At 40.3% G+C, this 23,780-nt stretch overlaps 1 protein-coding gene across 2 annotated transcripts; it reads right to left on the bottom strand.

Moving 5' to 3' along the window:
- Nucleotides 1-329: 329 nt before the first annotated feature.
- Nucleotides 330-22,805, bottom strand: CD53 (CD53 molecule). 2 transcript variants are annotated; one of them, XM_045546767.1, is made up of 8 exons: nt 22,653-22,805; nt 9,120-9,199; nt 7,328-7,516; nt 5,789-5,863; nt 5,152-5,247; nt 3,169-3,249; nt 1,990-2,073; nt 330-1,136 (listed from the first exon to the last, which is right to left on the bottom strand). In XM_045546767.1, exons 2-8 carry the CDS (start codon nt 9,180-9,182, stop codon nt 1,065-1,067), a joined length of 660 nt encoding a protein of 219 aa, XP_045402723.1. In that variant the 5' UTR covers nt 9,183-9,199; nt 22,653-22,805; the 3' UTR covers nt 330-1,064. The 2 variants fall into 2 exon arrangements, with proteins under 2 accessions (XP_045402723.1, XP_045402724.1); XM_045546768.1 differs by lacking the exon at nt 22,653-22,805 and having other exon boundaries at nt 9,120-9,201.
- Between the last annotated feature and the right edge of the window lie 975 nt (nt 22,806-23,780).

Genomic DNA, 23,780 nt, shown 5'->3' with positions numbered 1-23,780 from the left:
GGGCACATGTGGCAAAGATCTGAGGCCAACAGTCAGGTAAGAGAGCTTGAAAGTAGATCCTCTTCCAGTCGAGCCTTGAGATGACTGCAGCCTGGGCCAACATCTTGGTTGCAGTTATGTGAGAGACAGTGAACCAGAATGACCAAGCTAACATGCTCCCAGATTCCTGACCCACAAAAACTGTGAGATTATAAATGTTTGTTGTTCTCAGCCACTAAATTTTGGAGTAATTTTTATGCAGCAATAGATAAACCACCTGGTTTGCTGGCAGGGCAATCAAGCTGAGCCAAGGGAAGACTGTTTGGTACATAGGAATGAGAATGTTGTGATTGAGATCATAAGCTATTTTATTTATTGAAGAGTTAAAATTGTACATTACCAAAACCTTATCTGATAGAGATATAACACTAGACCTCTTCTTAATGTGATTATTAGCTAAGAGACTGGTTAAAGTCAGGATATGAACCACTAGATAGTTTTTTTCTAGAAAGACTTAAATCAATAAGACCTTTTCATAAGAAAATTGACATGAAACTTTGCCCTTTGTAAAAAATATACTCTGTCATTCTTATAGCCATAGCCCTAGTCAAAAAGAAACAGAGGGTTGTGACAATGATCTAGTGAGTCTTGACCCAGAACTCCCTTTAGTTTGTCTCTTGCTTGACTTTGGAGGGTATACTGGGCATGATTTAAAGGCTGGAGACTAATTTGGCAATGGGAAAATCCAAAAATTAATATCTCGGACCCACCCTTTGATCTTGAGCCATTAGTGTCACAGGTTCTCTTGGCCTCTCATGTCCAAAAAACACTCAGGTATTAATTTTACCACCTTGAGAGACATGGCTGCTGCCATCAGTGGGTAAAAGGTTGTCTTGCTGTGTAAGATGGGAAGTGCCTGGCCAACACCCTCTTCTCTGGTTGTATGTGACAGGGACCTAGGCAGGGAAGAGATGGAGGAGGGCAAAGATGCCAGTCCAGCAGGTGATCTTTTAAGACTTCATGCTAGAAATGGCTTTGGATTTCCAGAGATGAAACAAGTCTCTCCAGCACAGAGCAGTTGCAGGTCACAGCCCTAGGGCCTGGCTGGTTTTATCAATCTGGCAGTTCAGGGTCAGTGCAAAGGACATCCCCAATACCTGCAGAAAGAGTTGGGAAATGTGAAGTCTTTGTAAGAGAAGTCATTTTCCCATGACCCCTAAGATTGGCTCGCAAGAAAAAGAACATATCCATCACACTGAAATCACCCTTCCCACCATTACTTCCAATTTCCTCTCAGGCATTTTCTCCTATAGTTTTATAGCAGTGAAGAGAGAAATGGGGGCAATGATGGCAAGATAGTAGGATATTAAGTATTGGGACATCTTTTGTCTTCTTAGGAAGTCACAGAAACTCTGCTGCTAGTATAGCCAAGTTCTACTCACTGAACACTGTGCAGTGAGTCACCTCTGCCCATGTACTATGCTTCCTTGGTTTCCAAGCAGAGAAAAATCATTTTTCTCTGAGCTTCTTGATTGGGGTCTTAGCTAATCTGTGGTATACCAAACACTTGGATAGAAAAATGTTAGAAATACCACAAAATAAAAAAGGACACAAAACTACCCCCAATTCACCCTTCATTTGTCAAACTAAGCACAGAAATAAAAAGAAAATTGATTATATTTTCATCATCAACTCCTTAGCACACAAGGTCAACTTTTCAAGTGGAATGGTTCATCAATCACAGTCTTTTACAGACCAACTGAGTAAAGGATGTAAGTGGGGTTCTGTTTGGCAACTTTTAGTTTGACTATGAATCACTCATATCTTTGAGGAATAAATTGACCAGATAGACATTCTTAGCCTTAAATCAAATTGGTAATAACATCATTTGTTACTTGGCTCATATACTAATAAAAATAGCTAACATTATTGCCCACATGGTACTGTTCTAAAACCTTACATGATTTAACTCATTTAATTCTGACAGTAGTCCTACAGTAAAGCTCTTACCTGGATCACACATACACAGATGGTGATGATCCCGATATACAGGAAATTGGAGTGGAACCACTGTCTTGCTTTCACATAGCAACCCTAAAAAAAATTACAAGTACAAATGATCCCACTCTATAATTCAACTTTATCAGGAGGATTATTTGGAAGATACAGTAGTTTGTATTTTGCCTTATATAATACAAAGATACTTGGGTCAGGTATTGTACTTTTATTTTCTTTGCATGGATGAGGACACAGGCATGAAGTAGAGAACATTAAACTAAAGATTTTTCTAGTGTTGTTTTCATTACAGTGGCATCTAATGTAGAAGTCCTAGATCCTTACTCACTGAGTTAAACTAGCTCCCATTAGGCAGGACACAACAGATGTCCTGTGTTCCTTGAACACTCAGTGCTGACCTAAGATTCACAAATGAGAATACAGGCTAAGCAATCTTAAAATGGTGTGACTTTCAGTTTTTGCTTCAACAGTCAGTAAATCTATCACAGCCCTACCAAGCTGCAGGGCAGTTGTTGGTCAGTGGGTGTCCTAGTCTTTTTCCAAAGACCTGAAAAATTATGGAGATTTTCAAACAACCTCGGAAGTGGGTAAGATGGGGTGACAGAACTGTAGGGATTTGGTCTAGTTCTAGGTGGAAGATGATTTTGGCTTCTTCTTGGAGTCTATTGTTCAGGTCCAAATTAAGTGGTCAGGTTGTTTCAGCAGTTCCACCAACTCTTTCTCCTCCAACTCCTTACTCCTTCATTTATGATTCATTTCACTAAGGGGCTGGATCCTGCCATCTCCAAGGAGAGAGAACAGAGAAACAGGTGCAGGGAGAAGCTTTTCTATCTCAACCCTATAAATTTCACTTTCAAATACAAGGAGACCTACTTCTTGCTCTAGAAATATCTGAACACAACCCTCTGCCACTTTCACACGAACTGCCCTTCTCTAATGTAATCATTTAGTGTAGCAAGACTAATCACAGTGTCCCTAGTCTAAATGATTTGTTCCAAGTTTTTTTGTTTGTTAATTTTTTTAGTTAACTTTGTGTTGTCACCCTGCTCTCTCTTTTATTCAAGTTTCCCAATTTCTAGATAGGAGGTCTAGGTCCTCTATGACTGCAGTTTCCAAGGCAATTAAAAATTTAAACAAAGAAGCTAATAACAGAAAAGTTGACAACAAAATTACCTTCACTAGTGGATCTGAGGGGCAAGATGCTGGCGGGGCTCCGCTCCAATCACTCGTGCCATTTACACCACAGCATTGTAGCTAAAAGCCAAACCCCCAAAACCATGATGGTTAGAAAGTCAACAGAAAAAAAGATGTGGATGTTGGAGGAAAAGGTGGGCCCTTCACATCTGACTCCATGGCATAAAGTCCAGAATTGGCCTGACTACTATGGGCTCCTTAGAACAAAGTGCTTTCAAATGGTTATACCATTTCATTCATAGAAGACCCCTGTGAAGTAGAGAGGGCATGTTCAATTTATTCACATTTTATAGATCAAGAATAAGGCACCTAGGAGACTTTACAATGGAGGGATCAGGATGATCACACCTGGACCCACCAACCAGTCTTAAGATCACAGAAAGCAGGACCATCAGACATCATGTGCCTGCTTACGTGATGCAACAGGAATTACCAGCTATGGTAGCCTTACCACAAAACAGAAACTACATCAAGCTTCTAGATTCATGGAGCATATGGGAGGCAATGACTCTCTGACACCAAAATACTTTGAGGAAGCCATTAGCCAGATCTATAAAGTGGGGAATTCTATAGGACCTAATTTCTTTCCACAAACAAATTGCATGACAAAGAGGGATCCTACTACAGATTAGAAGAGAATTAGAGAGACATATCTTTCAAATGTAACATCTAGACCTTGTTTACATCTTGACTTTAACAAATCAACTAAAAATTTTTTGAGAAAAATAGAGAAATTAAATTATAGACTCTATTAGTGATATTGAGGAATTATTAAATGTTAGGTTATTAAAAAGAAGTTCTTATTTTTCTATTTAATGAGTAAAATGATAAAATGTCTCATATTTGTTTTAAAATATTATAGCAAAAAAAAATAGGGGATTAGATGAGATGATGCTAGCGAAAGGTTAACTGTTGAAGCTGGGTTTTGTGTACCCAGAGATCAATTTTTCTATTTTTCTCTTCACTTTTGTATAGGTCTGAAAATTATATAATAAAATGGTTTCTAAACTGAATTTTAAAAAGCAAAGAGGTGGGGATCTAGAGAGGTTAAGTGACTTTCACACAGCCACCTAATTCTGGTCTCCAGGATGTAACTCCTGTGCCATTTCTTCTACTCCACACTAGGCCAGCATGTAGTCATAGTGGTATTGTTGAAGACACAGATTATGCTGGTTCAAGGCTCCCTGACCCTTCTTTTTCCCCCAACACATCAAGGCAGGAGTGCAGAGCTAATATATTTGTTTGTGGGTAGAGAAGGGGCATGAAAAATAGGGTGCTGGGGGGCTAGGTAACAAGCCCAATTTGGGCAACTCAGGAATTCAATAGCAATTTTTTTTGTTTTTTTGAGACAGAGTCTCACTCTGTCACCCTGGGTAGAGTGCCGTGGCATCAGCCTAGCTCACAGCAACCTCAAACTCCTGAGCTCAAGTGATCAATCCTCTTGCTTCAGCTTCCCGAGTAGCTGGGACTACAGATGTGCACAACCACACCCGGCTACTATTTCACTATTTTTAGTAGAGACGGGGTCTCACTCTTGCACAGGCTGGTCTTGAACACCTGAGCTCAAGCAATCCTCCCGCCTTGGCCTCCCAGAGTGCTAGGATTATAGGTGTGAGCCACTGCACCTGGCCTAAATTTCTGATATTATATAATTACTGTTTTCAGTAAAATTTTGGAAAATATATAAACTAATACAGTGTGATGTGTTTGGGTCTTCTTCACATCCTAGTAGGGCTTGAACAATGGACCTATTTGAGTTGGTAAAGGGTGAAAGAGAGAACTAGACTGTACCAATCAGACTGATTACTGGGCTCCCCTGTTTGTGATAGCCAAGGCTTTATTCTGGACCTGAAGGCTGTGGACCTTAGATTCTGAAGCTTCCAGGAAAGGAACTAGCCCCCAGGGACTGAAGCTAGAAAATGAAGTCTGGGCTGATATGAAAAGGATTCCATCTGTACTCACAAATAACTGGATGGAGTCCCACGCTGCCTTCGTGCTGTTGTCTGAGTGGTAACGTTGGATGCTGTCCATCAGGCCCTCAGCCACATACTCATTCAGCTGGGCAGGGCACAGTCCAGCAGAGGAGACATTGTAAAAAGCATGTAGGTTCGAAGGAATAAAGAATTTCTAGTATAGGCTAGTGATTACACTTGCTGCTCCCTTCCAGAACTAGGGAGGCAGAAAGGGTGTTTATCTATGGGCAGAAGTGCTGAGGGTGAGAAGGCCTTGGAGGAAGAGTTATACAGTAGGTTCTTGTCCTTCCACAGGTCTGGCTTTACAAAGGAAAAAAAAGGGCAATTCAAGGAAGGGCTATCCTTGGCACTGAGACATACATTCTCTACTGCCAAACACACAGAGGCAATTAAGTAGGAGGAAGATATACTTGTTTTACTGTTTTCCAGTCATCCTTCAAGGCACCACTCAAATACAGTCTTCTTCATGAAATTTTTTTCTCTCCTCAATGACAATTAATCTCTCCTTCCTCCATCCTTCCACTTCATTTCTAACTCTATTATAGGACTTATTTTGTGCCAACTTTTTCACGGCATTCTCTCCACATTCAGCAATAAGACAATGAGTCATGTTCTTTACAACTTACCTTCTGTTCATACACAAAGAGCAGGATGGCCAAGATCACCTCAGCAACGAGAATAATCAGCAACAGGACGAAGAACTGGGGCGAAGCAGAGACAAGCTTACAGCACTGATACCCATTCTCGCCCCACTCCCACTCTGCCCTAGAAACATCCAGGTGGGTGTCTGCACAGGTGCAAACGTTCCTGTTTCTGCCTCCTCATTCCTTGCTAAGCCTTCTCTTATTTTGAGGAATATGTGTTCTTTTTTTGCAGCCAGACTCTAGAGGGCAGGTCACTGTCTTCTAACTTTGTTCTCTCCTACCTATTGTGACTGTCAGAGCACCATGCACACAATACATGTACAACATTATCTGTTGAATAAAGTAGGCAGTTTTGGCATGAGCCTACTGAAGCAGTTGAGCAAAAGGCCACTAAACTAAACTATGTGTCTTCAGAGTTTGGGGCCTGGTCCTTTCTACAGATCAGGGCTATCTTGAGGTGGAGGACGGGTGGTGGTGAAGGCAGAGAGGAGCCCCGTGCAGATGGAGAAGAGGGACTCTAACATGGCTCTGACTTATATTTGTTCCCAACTCTAGATGCTTACTCCTTTTATGCTAGTCACACGCAACAGAAAACATGCTTCCACTTATTCTTTCTCTTTTACCTTTTTTACCCCAACTCTAATGTTGGTTGATTGCTTAAAACGTTGACTCTACATCTGTTATCTCCCATCTTTTGCCATTAGTCTGAGAACAGGGACTGTTTTATTATTATTATTATTATTATTATTATTATTCTTTCTCTTGGCTCCAGTTTAAGAGTTGACCCATGAGGGAAAGAAGATTAACTGAATGACTTAAGGAGGAACAAAGGTGGTTAGAAACCCACACCTATGGATAGAGTGGCACAGTTACACCAAGCTCTGTTCTGGGCACTCTGGAGAAATGTAGAGCTCCCTTTTCACAGTGCTTACAGGCAAAACCTAAGCCTGTAAGCTTAGGCTTTATGCCTCAGGATGGTTAACCAACAGGGAACAACTGAAAAGCTCTAGCGTCTCTCACATTATACCTCAATGGCTGCACCGAGGTCCTCACATAAGTTGGGCAACTCACACTATGGAATATCCTGTACATATATGAGTTAAGGAGCCATCCTTTGACATTTTGGGAGGATTTTTTCCATCAGCTGGTGACTCTAAGTCAGATCCTAAAAGTGCTTACTAACATGAGGAGGGTTTAGGCAGATGGATGACTTGATTTCAACCAGACATAAAGAAAAAATAAAAGGCTAAGAAGGGGGATTTTAATGACAGAGGTCATTATTAACAGTGTAAACTGGATACCAAGGAGGAAAGCAATGCACTCTCCCACCTGTCCCTGGGACCTCAGTCAGAAATAAAATACCAGTTTTCTGGACAGACTTGAGTGATCGATCTGAGGTACCAATCCTGTGTTCATGTGATTTCCCTGTGCCTATAGGTGATCTACCAAGAAACATCTTGCCTGGGACTTAAGGCATCATCTCCCCCCGCTTTGTGGACCACATCTGTTATAAGGACTCACCGACATAAGCAGGCACTTGTTTTCCTTAATAGAGCCCATGCAGCCCAGGAAGGCAACCACCATGATAATGGAGCCCACGATGATGAGCACATTGCCCAGAGTGAGGGAGGGCAGGTTATGGAAGAGCACTCCAAAGTTGTTGTGGATCAGGAGGTAGATCCCAAAGCCCAAAATGCAGCAGCCACAGAACTGAAAGGAAGAATTCCACAATATTGAGAGACAAAAGGTGGTTCTTGAGTACCTCTTTATGTTCTTACTTCCTTGAGATCAGAATCACCTTTTTTCATTGGTTCATTCAAGAGTCTCATGAACAACCTCTTTGCCCAGCTTCCCCGTGCTCCTCAAATGGGGGCAATCCCAACTTCCTCATGTGGAGTCCCACTCACACCTCTTCTCACCCACTTCCAGATACCGAGGAAAGATCACTCCTAGGCGGGGCGCGGTGGCTCACACCTGTAATCCTAGCACTCTGGGAGGCCGAGGCCGGTGGATCGTTTGAGCTCAGGAGTTCGTGACCAGCCTGAGCAAGAGTAAGACCCTGTTTCTACTAAAAATAGAAAGAAATTAGCTGGACAACTAAAAAATACATAGCAAAAATTAGCCGGGCATGGTGGCGCATGCCTGTAGTCCCAGCTACTCAGGAGGCTGAGGCAGAAGGTTTGCTTGAGCCCAGGAGTTTGAGTTTGCTGTGAGCTAAGCTGATACCATGGCACTCTAGCCCAGGCAACAGAGACTCGGTCTCAAAAAAAAAAAAGAAAGAAAGATCACTCCTAGGAGCCATGAAATATCTTCACCATATACAAGCCTAATTTCATGCCTCAGATACCCTATTCTTTGTCTTCTCAATTGCCCACACATGGCCTGCCCTTTGGAAACCATGACCACATAGAGAAGATGCCCTGCTTGAGGAAGCTTATCTTGCTAGGCAGAAAACTAGAGAAGCCAAACTCATAGAAATCTTCTCATAGATACATGTGTACCAAGCCATCCTATATCTGAAATTCAATTGCTGAATTTGTTACAGTGAAACCTCCCCCCAAAAGAGTGACTTCCATTTCAATCAGCTATTCTTCCAAGGGGCCCAGAAAAATAAAAAGACAAGAAGAAAAGAAGGCCGGGTGCAGTGGCTCACACCTGTAATCCTAGCACTCTGGGAGGCCGAGGTGGGTGGATCGCTTGAGCTCAGGAGTTCGAGACCAGCCTGAGCAAGAGCGAGACCCCGTCTCTACTAAAAAATAGAAAGAAATTAGCTGGGCAACTAAAAATATATACAGAAAAAATTAGCCAGGCATGGTGGCGCATGCCTGTAGTCCCAGCTACTTGGGAGGCTGAGACAGGAGGATTGCTTAAGCCCAGGAGTTTGAGGTTGCTGTGAGCTAGGCTGACGCCGCAGCACTCACTCTAGCCCGGGCAACACAGCGAGACTCTGTCTTAAAAAAAAAAAAAAGAAGAAGAAGAAGAAGAAAAGAAGCACTCAATACCCAGAATGCAGAGTCTTGGGTTTCTCATCTATAGACGCTGTCTGTGAGCAGTAGTGGCCTAAAGCCCTCAGAGAGAAATGACACCTCTGTTAACAACTGCATTGGTACCTTTCAATTTTGCAGGCTTATAATATGGCAGGATAAGAAGAGAGGAGGAAATTATCACTCCTTTGTGCCTAGGCTGGTTGTGCTGAACATGACCCAGACATGTATGGATTGTATTCCACGCCAGCCTCTTCAGTAGAGGAGAGAGAAGCAGAGTTCAGCTGGGGGAAGGTGAGCTTAGCCATGCTCAGAAGAGACAAACTTACCCAAAAGAGTAAGTTGAAGAAAAACAGGACGTACTTCAGCAATTTCAAGCTACTCATGCCCATGCTGGGATGTTCTTAACCTGAAAGGCAGAGGGAGGAAGAGAGGAGGTAAGTGACCTGGCTCTGCAAAGTGGCACCAGAGAATCAGAGGGCACAAATGTTCAGGGTTCAAGGATCTCCAGCATCACCTTAGGGTTGAGTTATGGCTCTCCTCTGGAAAGTTTCCCCAAACTCTTTGCTCTCTTAATTTCTGAACTGTGCTACTAATTGATCTTAGACATTAACTTTTGCTCCAATTCAGCAAACCGATGATGTTTAACATTGAATTAAGCACTGTAGAAGAAAACAATACAGCCATTCTTAGAAGAGGATGACTCACAGTGACACAGACCAATCCAGCGCTGGGTCCATGTGCAGCATTAGTGCCTAGTGCCTGGGCACTTAAGAAGGCAACCCTCAGGGTCAGGGATGGACTGGTAAATCATGGAGAAAGCCAGTGGCTTGCTCAGCCAGTTCCTTAAATGCCCTGAGAGTCATATACATATTACATTTGGTCTGTAAACCTCTCCACATGAAAGTGGGGGTGGAGGGAAAATAGCTATGCATCATTCAATCTTTTGTTGCAGAAATATTTATGGTGTTTTCTGTTGGATGTTGTGGAAGCAGCAACCCTGACTAAGCAGTAGGTACCCTCCAGAAGATGTCAATCTCACAGCAGAAAAAAAACAAGCCAACGAATGTGCAATGAAGAAGTGAAAAGAGATAGCAATACAAGCTTGAGTTTTTCAAACAGAATATTATTTTCTCAGTAAGGACATCAATACCTGTGGGGTCTGGTCCTCAGTTCTGGAGATGTAGATAATTTTGAATTTTCTCTCAGAGGTAATGAGATTCTATAAAATGACTCATATTTAAATACTGTTCACCAGGCTGATATATAAAGCAAAATGTCTATTTATTGGATTTTCGTTTCCCATTGAAACTATGCCTTTCCCAGTGCATGGGTTGCTTATGTAATCCATAGTACCTTCTCTGCAGTGTCAGGGTATTTAGGACCCACCTGGTCTAGAGGGATAGTTCATCCAGGTTGTAGATAAGCCTGATGAGCTACTTCTATTCCACAATACACTTCTCTGTTGAAAACATCAAATGCTCATATCTATCTCATACCCTTTTCCTTTACTTTTTCCCCCTCTTTTCTATTTTTCTTCTTGCCTTGCTCCTCAGGATTATTCTTAAATCTGCATCACTGCTTTAATCAAGATAAAATTAATGAGACTATAAATGTATTTAAATATATTTGGGAGGTTAAAAAAAGGTATGATGATTTTGAGGTCAAACTTGAATTCAACTCTCACATATGCCACTAAACAGCTATGTAAGAATTGGAAACCAATTAATGTTTCTAGTCACAGTTTCTACCTCTGTAAAATGGAGCAACACTTAAGCCTCATAGCGTGGATGTGAAGATTACATGATCTTACCACAAAGACTGGCATGTGACATGACCAGCACTCAATAAATTGAACCCATGACTGTTTAGTCTTAAAGGACCACTCTTTATTAGGAGAGGATAATGAATTTGAGTGTTTCCCAGGCCTTTATCAGCATCACATTGACAAAATATCTCATAGACTAAGACACATCTATGGATAGATAATTGTGTTCATTTTATCTAGAATTTTAAACACTAATTTAACTCATAGAATGTGCCATTTACCAGTCCTCATTTCCAAATTCTCGAGAATCCTTATGGTTGCCCTTTGTAAAAGCTATATCGAGCAATAAGAGAAAAAACATGTCAAGTCCCAAACAACAGTAGCAAATGCTATGGAAATTCAAAGACTTTCAGCTGGGCTGATCAAGGAATATTTTATGGAGGAGGTAACGTTCAAGCTGACACATTCGAATGAGTATAGTCCCCTTGGGCAGCTAAACATCAGCTCTCATGATTCACTATACCGTAGACCTATGCTCTTTTAAAATATCAATAAAACTTATAAACTTCTACATAGATCATAAATTAAAAATAAAGAACAAAACTTATCAACATTAGGAATGAGAGGTAACAACACTACAAAATCTACAGATATAGAAAGTATAATATGGAAATATGATGAACAACTTATGCGAATAATTTGACAACTTAGATGAAATGGATAAATTGCTTGAAAGGCACAAATTACCAAACATTAATATCACTCAAGAAATAGATAATCTGAGTAGTCCTATATCTAATAGGAAATTGAATTTGGAGTTTAACAAAATTTTCTGTACAGAAAACTGCTAGTCCAGGTGCCTTATTGATGATTTCCACTAAACATGCAAGGAAGAAATAATACCAATTCTGTTCAAAATCTTCCAGAGAATAGAAAAGGAGGCTATACTCCCTAATTCAACCAGTGAGTCCAGAATTATCAGATACTAAAACCAGAGAAAGATATGTATATATTTTTTTTAAGACAGAGTCTCACTCTTGCCTGGGCTAGAGTGCCATGGCATCAGCCTAGCTCACAGCAACCTCAAACTCCTGGGCTCAAGCAATCCTACAGCCTCAGCCTCCTGAGTAGCTGGGACTACAGGCATGCGCCACCATGCCCAGCTAATTTTTTCTCTATATTTTTAGTTGTCCAGTTAATTTCTTTCTATTTTTTTAGTATAGACAGGGGTCTCACTCTTGCTCAGGCTGGTCTCGAACTCCTGACCTCAAGAGATCCTCCCACCTCGGCCTCCCAGAGTGCTAGGATTACAGGTGCGCCTAGCCCCAGAGAAAGGTATTACAAGAAATAAAACTATTGACCAATGTTCCTCAAGAAGATAGATGCAAAAATTATAGACAAAATATTAATAAAATCAATATGCCAAGGTAGAAAAAGGATAAGAAATCATGACCAAATACGGTTAATCCCAGGAATGCAAGGTTATTTTAACATTTAAAAAATCTAGGCCGGGTGCAGTGGCTCACGCCTGTAATCCTAGCACTCTGGGAGGCCGAGGCAGGCGGATCGTTTGAGCTCAGGAGTTCGAAACCAGCCTGAGCAAGAGCAAGACCCCGTCTCTACTAAAAAATAAAAAGAAATTAGCTGGACAACTAAAAATATATAGAAAAAATTAGCCGGTCATGATGGCGCATGCCTGTAGTCCCAGTTACTTGGGAGGCTGAGGCAGACGGATTGCTTGAGCCCAGGAGTTTGAGGTTGCTGTGAGCTAGGTTAATGCCACAGCACTCTAGCCAGGGAGACAGAGCAGGACTCTGCCTCAAAAAATAAATAAATAATCTATTTAATTTAATAATCTATTTAATCTATAAATAAACAATTTAATCAACCATATTAACAATCTAAAAAAAAAACCCAAATGATCATCTCAGTAGATGCAGAAAATTCATTTGACAAAATTCTGTGTCTATTTCTGATTTAAAAAGTCTCAACAAATTAGGAATAAAAAGACACTTAATCAATCTTATAAAGGGCATCTCTGAAAGGTAACATCATACTTAATGGTAAAAGACCAAATGTATTTCCCTTATATTAGGAAGGAGACAGATCTGTCTACTCTTAACACGCTTTCCAGCATTGTACTGGAGTTTCTAGCCAGTGGAATGAAGCGTGAAAGGAATTGTATCCAAATTGGAAAGAAAAAAAGTAAAACTAGCTTTATTCACAGATGGCATGATTGTCTTTGTAAAAAATCTGAAGAAATCTACATCAATTCTATTAGAACTAACAAGTGAGGGTATCAAATTTACCAGATATAAGATTCAATCTACAAAAATCAATAGTATGTTTATACACTAGTAACAATCAGAAATCAAATATTTTTAAAGTATGATTTACAATAGTATTAAATATGAAATACTTAGGGATAAATCTGACAAGAGATGTGAAAGACCTGTACATGGAAAACTTAAGAAAAAAAAAATTGCTGAGATAAATTTAAAAGAGTAAATAAATGGAAAGATACATCATGTTCATGAGTTGAGAGACAATATTGTTAAGATATCCATTCTTCCCAGATTTATCTATAGATTGTAATTTCAATCAATATCACAGCAGACTTTTCTGTAGACCTTGAGAAATTGATTCTAAAATTCATTTGGCAATGCAAAGGACTTAGAATAGCAAAAATAAATGAATTTGATAAAGAACAAAGTTGGAGGACAAACACCACCTGATTTCATTACTTTTTATAAAGCTGCAATAAAGACAACGTAGCATTAGTGTTAAGATAAACAGATAGATCAAGGAAACAGAATAGAAGGTACAGGTATATAAGGACAACTGATTTTCAACAAAGATGAAAAATTAATTCATTAGAGAATGAAGAATACTTTTTTAAACAAATGATGCTGGAACAATTGGATATCGATATGCAAAAAAATGAACTTAGATCTACACCTCTCACCATATCAAATTATAACTAAAAATGTATTATAGATCTAAATGTAAAACCTAAAACTATAATACTCCAGAAGAAAATATAGGAGAAAATATTCACAACCTTGGTTAGGCAGAGTTCTTAGATAAAACACCAAAAGCGCAACCCATGAAAGAACTGATAAATTGTACTTCTTCAAAATTAAAAACTCTGTTCTTCAAAAGACACTGTTAAGAAAACAAAAAGACAAACCACAAAACGGGAAAAATATTTCCAAATCACACATGAGATAAAAGGCTTATAACTCTCAAAACTCAGTGGTAAGAAAATAATGCAATTTAAAAATGGGCAAAAGACCTAGACAAAAGACACTTCACCAAACACAATACTACGTGGATGGCAAATAAGCACATGAAAAAATTCTCTACTTCATTAGTCGTTAGGGAAATGCAAATTAAAATCAGTCAGATCCCACTACACACCTCCTAGAATGGCTAAAATGTTTTTAAAAACTAACCATACCAAGTGCTGGCAAGGATGTGGTATAACTGGAACTCTCATACAGTGTTGTAGGGAATGTAAACATGGTATATCCATGTTGAAAAACAGTTTGCTGCTTTTGCAAAAAGTCAAAAACATACACTTATCATATGATTCAGCCATTCCACTCCTAGATATATACCCAAAAGAAATGAAAGCACATGTCCATATAAGGACTTGTGAAGAAATGTTCATGGTGGTTTCATATATTATAGTCCCAAACTGGAAGCAACCCAAATGTCCATTGACAGGTGAATAAATGATGGCATAACTGTATAAGGAAATACTACTCAGTAATAAAAAGGAATGAACTATTGATGTGCACTACAGCATATGTGAATCCCAAAATAATTATGGTGAGTGAAAGAAAGTAGATAAAAAGAGTACATTCTGTATGATTCCAATTATGTAACATTTTAGAAAATGAAAACTAATCTATAGCAACAGACAGCAAATCAATGATTGCCTGTGGACATGGGTGGGGAGGGCAGGATATGAGTAGAGGATCAGGGAATGGATTACAGAAGGCCAGGGAAATCTTTTGTGAATGATGAATATGCTCTTTGTGTTGACTGTGGCGATGGGTTTATGCATGCTTACATATGTCAAAGGCCCCTCCTGACTTACATCGCTCTAAACTCATGGCTACACTCCCTGTATTATATTTTAAAATTTAGCAGGCAACATAGAATATTTGTCTCAATGACCCCTTCCTTACTTTTGCTCATTTGTTTCTTTGCTAAAATTTGCCCTTTTCTCTCCCTTTGACCATTTAATCTGATTAGTTACAAATCATCCTGATGACTGGGCTCAAGTGTCACTTTTACATGAAGGCTTCTCTGATTGTGTCTAATTCTTCACGCCCACCTCTCCTTCCACCCAGAGAGTGCCTGTAATACTTGTGCATCTCTGCCATTGGACTAACCACTTTGTTTTTTAAGTATCTCTTCCCTCGATAGAATGTGAGCTCCTTGATCATACTGAAAAAAAATAAGATTGTTGAATGAAGAAATAAATGGGTCTTAGCTCACTAACTCCAAATAATTGGATGCAGTAGAATGGACATGATAGTGAAGAGTCAGGAGCATTGGGCTTGAGTTTTTATTATGCTAACAAACTGATGTTTTGGACAGACAAATAAGTAACTTACTCATCAGTAACAGGAAGAGATTGAGCAAGATGCCTCCTAAAATCACGTCAGCCCTAACATCCTGGGATCCTATGACAGCTGCTTCAGGCCCCTGTGACCTAATTGCCCACAGAGCACCACCTGGTGAGGTGCCCACAAATCTAGGGATGTCCCCACTGTAAGGAAGAACCTTAGGCTCATGCCAAATCGAAGGAGAAAAGCTGCCCACTTGGTGAAGATCATTGCTAGTTTTACTCCATACACCAATGGCCCCCATTTATATATAAATGCAGAGAGAACGCTACTCCACTTCCTCTTTCCTTTCTTCACTGTCACTGCCCAGTGATTGAGCCTCCCACCCCAGTGGGTTCCTCCCACTGTCTAGAGGAACTGACACCCTCCCGCAGTCAAAGTCTACAATCCATGGCTCTGTGACTCATGGCTCTGTAGAAAGCCCTAAGTTTCCAGCAAACTTTCTTAATCAAACTGCACTTGGCTATGACTACTTCCTATGGCCCAACATGGAGGCCAGGGATGAACTTCACCCTTTAGTTTTCTCCGATGAGCCTGGGCTGGTAAACTGTTCTGTGGATTTCTAATTCTATCCCTGTCTTTTCTTTGACATGTACTTGCACCATCTGATCTACTCTTGAATTTAATGAAGCTTAGAAGTGGCTAAGCCTGGATGGAAGCTTCAAGAGCCTCTATCAGTTCTTGATCAGCCTTATCTGATCCAATTTTTGAGGCCAATCTGGAGACATAGCAAAATATCTTTGATGTTACACAGACCATTATGATTACAAGTGTTCCTCAAACAAAAACAAAAACAAAGCAGTGTAAGGAAAAAAGGAACTGAGAAGAATTCAGGGTCAAGTAATTTTGAAAGTAAATAGGATTAAGTAAAAATAAAACAAAAATTAATTAGCAGGGTTTTTTTATTTTTAAAATATTTTATTTATTTTTTCCATCTCCATAGAACCTTTATTAAACCGCCCATTTCAAATATTCTTTTTTCCTTCTAAATTCCATAGTATTTTATTCTGATTTTCTTTTATGGTGCTTCTTTCTTTTTTTAAGTTTATTCTCTTAATTTTTAAAAAGTTCAAGCGTGTCCATCTGACTTGGGAAGGATGGGGGGGTGGGGGGCGGGGATGGGTGTATACCTACATGATGAGTGCGATGTGCACTGTCTAGGGAACGGAAGCTCAGACTTGGGGGGATGGGGGAGGCATGGGCAATATATATAACCTGAACTTTTGTACCCCCATAATAAGCTGAAATAAAAAAAATTTTTCAATAGATTTAGGAGGTGCAAGCATTTTTTGGTTATACGGATGAATTGTATAATGCTGAAGTGAGGGCTTTTGGTGTATCTGTCACCAGAATAGTGCACATTGTACCCAACAGGGAGATTTTTATCCTCACCCCCTACCACTCTCCCTGGTTTTTTAAATGAATACCTTCTGAGAAACTTGTTATAGGCTGATGTACATTGTGGGTCTCTAAGAGAAAAATACACATATAACTTCAAACAGATTCTTATATTGAAGATTACTTATTAATAGCTCAAAGAATATAGTGTTTCATGGAACACAGTTTGATAAACACTAACTTTGGAATCAGACAGGCCTAATTTTGAATTCTGTTAGTACCACTTACTAGAAGTGTACCCTTGGGCAACTTGCTTAACCTGTCTAACTTTCACAATTTCCTTATGTTTAAAATGGGGGTATTCATACTTACCTCATAGGTTGTCTGAGGGCTAAATGAGATAATATTTCCTGGATGTCTCAGTACCTGAGGACATGGTTCAGTGAACACTGACTAAAAGATCAATTTCAGAGCTTACCTACCAGTCCTTTCCTAAGGGTGACTGTGAGTTTCTCATTGATTTTTAGGATAAAATACAACAGAAGCCAGAAGGCTTTTAATCCTTTGTTTCATTTCTTGGAAATACCTTTTTAAAAAAGGTATTTTTTCATGTGCCCTTGTAAAACAATTCAAACAATAAAGAAAAATACAAAGAAGAAAGCACAAAATCTTCTGAAACTCCGCCTCCCAGAGATAACTATCATTAATATTTTTGGTGAACATCTTCCCAGACATTTCTCTATACACATTTCTCTGTATACAGATCTATTCGCTAATTGACATACAAGAGCATGGCTTCCCACCGCTTTCTACACAGAGCATGTGGAGGTCTTTATTTCTTCAGCAAAGAAATTTGAGGCTGTGATTAACAAAAGTTTTTTCTAAATAGGAGGGTAAGTCTGTTCTCCATGAGGGCCCCCAAATTAAGATCCTGTTGCCCAAATAAATTTAAATAGATAATGGGGATAGTTCACTGAACATCACAAAGTGCTGAATTCCTCATAAAAAATGTAATATCTTATTTATAATCCTCATATCAAGTCAAAGTGTCAATTTTTTTTTGATACAGTGTTTCACTCTGTTGCCCGAGCTAGAGTGCTGTGGCATCAGCCTAGCTCACAGCAACCTCAAACTCCTGAGCTCAAGCGACCCTCTTGCCTCAGCCTCCTGAGGAGCTGGGACTACAGGTTGACACCACCAAACCGGCTAATTTTTTCTATTTTTAGTAGAGAGAGGGTCTCACTCTCCCTCAGGCTGGTCTCGAACTCCTGACCTCAAGCGATCTTCCTGCCTCAGCCTCCCAGAGTGCTAGGATTACAGGCACGCGTCACCACGCCTGGCCAAAGCATCAACTATTGTGCATTAGTTTCCTTTCGTTTCTCTACCAATTTATCAAGGGATGTGTCTGTCACCTTACTCCTCCTTGAAACTATGGTTTTGTAAAAAATTTTTCCCTTCCAGGCTGCTGTCAGGGGAGAGAATTTGGTGATTTGAAGAAGCGAGAAATAAGGAAGAAGAAAGGAGGAGAGAAAAAGTGAGGAAAGACAAATCCAGATGATCTTGGAGGCTCACTTCTTCCTATTTGGGAGTTAGCAAGATGCTACTAGTAGCTGAGCCAGGACAGAGACCTTTATGATAAGGCCACTCCCTAAATTAGCAACAGTTACCTAGAACAGTTATCACTGCTACAAAGTCAAGAGACTAGAGGTTATCTTTCCTTCTTATCCTAAAAATATATAGAACTTTGCCGTAGAGGGTCCATGGTGTCTGCAGGCCAGCTATGCTATTTCTAGCAAAAGTTTAAATACCCTAAATATAATCATGAGGAAACATCAGACAAACCCAAACGGAGAAATGTTATAAAAATGAACTGGCTTATACTTTTCAAGAGTATCATTGTCATGAAACACACAAAAAAACTTAGTAACTGCTCCAGACTAAAGGAGGCTAAAGAGACACAGCAGTTGAAGGCAACACATGATCAGAGATTTCCTTTTGCTATAAAGAATGTTAATGGGCCGGGCGCGGTGGCTCACGCCTGTAATCCTAGCACTCTGGGAGGCCAAGGCGGGTGGATTGCTCGAGGTCAGGAGTTCAAGACCAGCCTGAGCAAGAGCGAGACCCCGTCTCTACTAAAAAAATAGAAAGAAATTATCTGGCCAACTAAAAATATATAGAGAAAAAATTAGCCGGGCATGGTGGCGCATGCCTGTAGTCCCAGCTACTCGGGAGGCTGAGGCAGTAGGATCGCTTAAGCCCAGGAATTTGAGGTTGCTGTGAGCTAGGCTGATGCCACGGCACTCACTCTAGCCCGGGCAACAAAGTGAGACTCTGTCTCAAAAAAACAAAACAAAAAAAACTATAGATTGTTAATAATACTGCTATCAGCATTAGTTTCCTGATTTTGATTATCATAAAGTGGTTATGTAAGAGAATGTTTTTGTTTATAGGACTATACACTAAAGCATTTAGGGAAAAGGACATCATGTCACCAATTACTCTCAAATGAAAAAGCCAGGGAAGGATAAAGCAAATGTGGTAAAATGTTAGTATTTGAGAAATCTGGGTAAAAGGGGTTTAGAAATTCTTCATGCCATTTCATCAATTTTTCTGTAATTTTTGTCAAAAATTTTTAAAAGAGTTGAAAATGAGTAAATGATCTAAAGGATTCTGACCTCAAAATCATTACAACTTAAGTCCCCAATAGTATAAATACTGACATGCTACAATAGCTATTTTTAAAAGAATGAACCATGGGATAATTCCTTAATGCCTCTATTTGCTCCTGATATAAAGTAAATATTAAGCTACGAATTCAAATTTACTTGAACAAGTTTTAAAAGATGTGAGGCATCAAAATCTTTTTCCACCTCATTCCTCAATCTAGTTTTCCTGAAATAGAAAATGTCAAACAAAATTTGGCAAATTAAAAGTATATTAAATATTTAACTTGCAGCATATTGGTTTCAGATCAATTGGATCTACACTTAAGTTATAGTTTTATGTTTGCATATATTAAAATACTCTGAAAATGTCTTTTTGTAAACAAAGAACACAGTCTAATAATGCCTATTTAAAAAGGAATTTCTAAGAAAAGGAAATATAATATGGTATGGAGATAGAGCATTCCATAGAGAATCAAGAGACAGTCTAACTTAAGTAATTTTATAATTTTACCTGAAAAATAAGCACATTGGAGAATTACAAAAGTTCACATTTATTGGGCTCTTCCTATGAGTTATATACTTTACTTGAACCTAAATAATCTCTAACTTCCCTTTAAGCAGCAACATTCTAACATTGGAACACAGCACTCTCATTTTAAAAGATTACAGAAATGAATCCTCCTGGTATCTTTTTTTTTACAACAAGTCTTGGCCATAGCTATTATATATTGATGCTGCTTGGGAAGAAACTACGATGTGCTCGTGAAGTGGAAAATGAATAGAGAAGACTCACCTCTATTTCCTAACATAGACAGCCATGGTCTCCACTCTGGGTGCTCATCCTCTGGCTTTGGAAATGCATATCTTTCTCTTTTCTAAAACCTACTTCCAGACAAGACTTCCCTAACTGACCACCCCACCTCCAGCTCAATCCTCCCCCTCTGCCCCAGCATCCACCCAGAGTCCAGCCCTACATGGCAGTCTTGTTCCTCTGGGCTCATTTGCTTCAGCGCTCTGCACCTGCAGTGGCAGCTGGGTCCTGGGAGCTTCCTGAGGGCAGGTGCCCAGTCTCTAGGGCCCAGGGTCATCTACACACAGTGGATGCCCGTTGGGTACAAGAAGTGCTGTGGGGTGACTAATCTAGGAGCACAAACCAAACCTTTGTAATTGAATCAACATGGTATTTCCTGGAACGGAAGCTGAGCAAAAAATAATGGCTGTAACCTTACAAAAAGCTCCACCCTTCCTTCTGATCTAGGGAAAAAATCTAGGTTGAGGAGGAAGAAACCTGCCTCTTCTCCCTCATTTCAAGCCAAATCCCCTCAATTCTGCCATGTGGACATGGGCATAGCCCTACCCAGAGGTAGGCCCATGACCTGTCTGGTCCAGTGATTTTGCCCTCCACTTTCAGGAGCCAAGTAGGAGTAAGGGCTTCCCACTTCTGTGGTCCTGCAATACTGCTTTGCTATACTCAGTCTCACTTGCTTACTCTCACTCCTAACATGCGTGGGGGTGCACACTTCTGTGGCTTCGCATATATGGTGCCCTTGGTCTAGAATGGAGATCCCCCCCAGTCTTCACAGAAAACCCATACTTCTTTGAAAGTGAACTCAAGTAATCATCTCCCCTCCCAAGGAGTCTTTGGCACACTGCTAAACTCCTCCTACATTTTGTGCACATTATCCCTCTGTTACAGAAAAGAGCAAGTTGCTCTATATTGCTGTGTCTATCCTCCACTCTGAACTCTACAACTTCTTTGAGACTGATAACCATTGTAGTTATCCTTGTGTTCCTAGCACTGGGCACCATGCCTGACCGCTAGTATGTTGCAGGATAGGAGTAGGGAAGAAAAGGAGACTGAGGGCCTCTGGGCTATCAGGGATCAGCCAGAGGGCACAAGAAACCAAGAACCAACAGAGTTTGTCCTTTCCAGTTTGTGCCTCTTGTCAATAAACAAAATAAAGATGCTGAAATTAAAAAAAAAAAGAAAAGAAAAGCTAAATACTCTTAACTGGCCCACACAGGAAACATCACAGGAAATTATGTTTCAGTTCAGCCTCTGCTCTCATTCAACCACAATTTCAAAACAGTACAGATTCCCCCCCAGATTGAGAAAGCAAAACTTCTTTGTTCATCCAGCAGCTAAGATTCTATTTTTGCTCAGCTCTCTTCCAAAGTCCCTCATAGTATGTTATCTCTTATCTCCCATGGAGGCATCCAATACTAGAGTATTAAGTGAACTCATTATTCACTATTAAGTGCTCTGTATTTTTAAATTGAAGGCCCCTAAGGTGCTTTGGAAATCTAGAGCCCTCTGACCCATCCCACCCCACATCCTTAGGTGGGTATGTGTGGTTACAGGGAACTTTCCTCCCGCCCCTCCAGGGCATAATCAAGTGAAATTCTCCCAGGTCTTAGAAGAAAGCTCTGAGTTTGCTGTGGTAAACAGCAACTACTATAGTGGTCACAATAAGTCAGGACCAAAGCTTGGCTATCACTCTGTGAGTCCTTGCAATTTCAATCATTAGTTACAACACATGAATTGGAAATATCTAGTTTTGTGAGTTGCCTATAAAAGGCATTTCATATTATATTTAACAATATTCATGTTTTGTACACCAGGGATAAGTGAATTGGTGGGAGCTCTGAATATCAAAATGTTCTTCCTACTCTTTAAAAGCCAATAATCTAAGCATCCTTTAGAGGTGTCTAGCCTTCACCTCTTAAAATACACTGAACACATCATGGTGCTGCGACTTTTAGCCAGGCTTCTATTCAGTGGCTCTGAGGAATCACAGTGGGAATCACTCACTTTACTTTTGAAAATTTCTCAAAAGAAGACCCACATCTCCCAGCTGCCTTTCTAAATGGCCCTAGCTCTGAGTTCTCTCCTTATTTTAAAAATTACGTGACCTATTTTCTAAGGGCCAGAGCACATAGAAAATCTCCCCAACTTCATTTCACACAGAAAGCTCCAGGCATCAAAAATTACTACTCACAGTAATGTAAGTTCTGTATCAATTCAAGCACATGAATGCCCTAACTCTGCGGTCCCCAACCCCCCGGGGCCACGGCCTGGTGTCAGTCCAAGGCCTGTTCGGAAAGGGGCTGCACATCACTTCCTGAGCTTCACACCACACCCCCCACAGCCCCCCCTGCCCCGCCTCCATACCTGGTGCGTGGAAAAATTGTCTTCCATGAAACTGGTCCCTGGTGCCAAAAAGGTTGGGGACCGCTGAATGTGAACCTAGTTAAGTATAAAAGTATCTCTGGCCTGACTGCCTTTGGGGATGTAACTAGGATCTAGCTGATATTTTTTTACTTCCTGCACTATGTGTGAAACAGAAGTTGCAGGAGATTTTACAGGTGCTAGAGAGTTATGGAGACTTCTAAGACGGTATCCTAGCCCACAGAAGGCGGCAAGCCAGGTTACAATGGCATCGGTCTTACCTTTTCAGTCCTTTAGTCAGAATTTGGTGATTATCCTTGTGGTGGCTGAGGCAAGGTCGGTAACACGGATGTCCGGGGCTATTTGTGTAAAAGGAGAAGTGAACGGAGAAAAAATATGATCGCAATGTGACGACAGGAAGCCCAGATGAGAAGAGAGAGGAAGTGAGGCTGAGTCCGCCCCCTTAGCCTCAGAGATTCAATCCTTCCCCAGGGGCTTTTTAGAAGCTTCCTTCCACAGCCCACCCTAAACTGATTTCTGTGAAACAAAGAAAAACCTGAAGACCAAGTTGGTTCAGGCACTAATCTGTGAGCACTGGTGGATTCTAGGGTGATTTTGGTGATAATTTCTGCTTAGAAAAGAACAATGCTTCTCAATCAAGGTGATACCTCAGAATTAACTGTGAATCTGTTAAAAAATAAGTATGCTTGGTCCTACCATTGGAGTTTCCCATTCAGGAATACTGAGACTCAAGCGGAACACAGGAGCCAACATTTTTCAAAGTTTTCTAGGACTGAGACTTCGGAATGTCTCTCTGAAGATACTCTGCCCTCCCTTCACTCTGCCTCCAGCTGGCTTTGGCAGGTCTCTAGACTCCAGTGTGATTGGGAACTATTTTCAGACTTCTCTGTCTCAAAAGCAAGATTGTCCTTATGCGAGGGCATTGTCAGGGGGTAGTCCCAAATGTGTGATCCCCAGGGCACTGGTAGAAATGATTTAGTTAATTAAGGCAGCATTAGATTTAGAGTCCAAAGATCTGGATTTTAGTCCCAGCTTTATCTCTGTTAGCTGTGAGATCTTGAGCAAATCTCAACCCCTCAGCTTCAGTTTATTGATGGTAACAGCTAATAATAATCCTGTTAGTTACTGTTGTATCCTCGTTTGTAGATGAGAAGGAAACAGAGGCTCAGAGAGGTTAGAAAATTTGCCCTACATCACACAGCTAAGAAATGGCAGCACTAGGACTCAAATTCAAGGTCCCAGAGAATGCTGTTTGAGAAATACTATGACCAGTATATTTTGAAAACTGTTTCCAGTTTCACTCTGCTGCATCTACTGGAATTTTCTTAGATTGAAAGGGTCAAGGGATTAGGTGACATCCAGAATATATCATTAACCATCTGTGAAAT

Source organism: Lemur catta, chromosome 3 (assembly GCF_020740605.2).
Source record: "Lemur catta isolate mLemCat1 chromosome 3, mLemCat1.pri, whole genome shotgun sequence".
Classification (NCBI taxonomy): Eukaryota; Metazoa; Chordata; class Mammalia; order Primates; family Lemuridae; genus Lemur; species Lemur catta.
Note: the sequence above shows the minus strand (reverse complement) of the source record. Positions and strands in the feature narration are given on the sequence as shown.

What these genes read in the sequence shown, in the direction of transcription:
- CD53 (XM_045546767.1), bottom strand. Translation starts at nt 9,182, where the DNA reads ATGGGCATGAGTAGCTTGAAATTGCTGAAGTACGTCCTGTTTTTCTTC. An exon ending in TCTTTGTGTATGAACAGAAG is followed by an intron (nt 5,248 to 5,788) that starts GTAAGTTGTAAA and finishes TGCCCTGCCCAG; the next exon opens with CTGAATGAGTATGTGGCTGA. An exon ending in GGGACTCCATCCAGTTATTT is followed by an intron (nt 3,250 to 5,151) that starts GTGAGTACAGAT and finishes TTTGGCTTTTAG; the next exon opens with CTACAATGCTGTGGTGTAAA.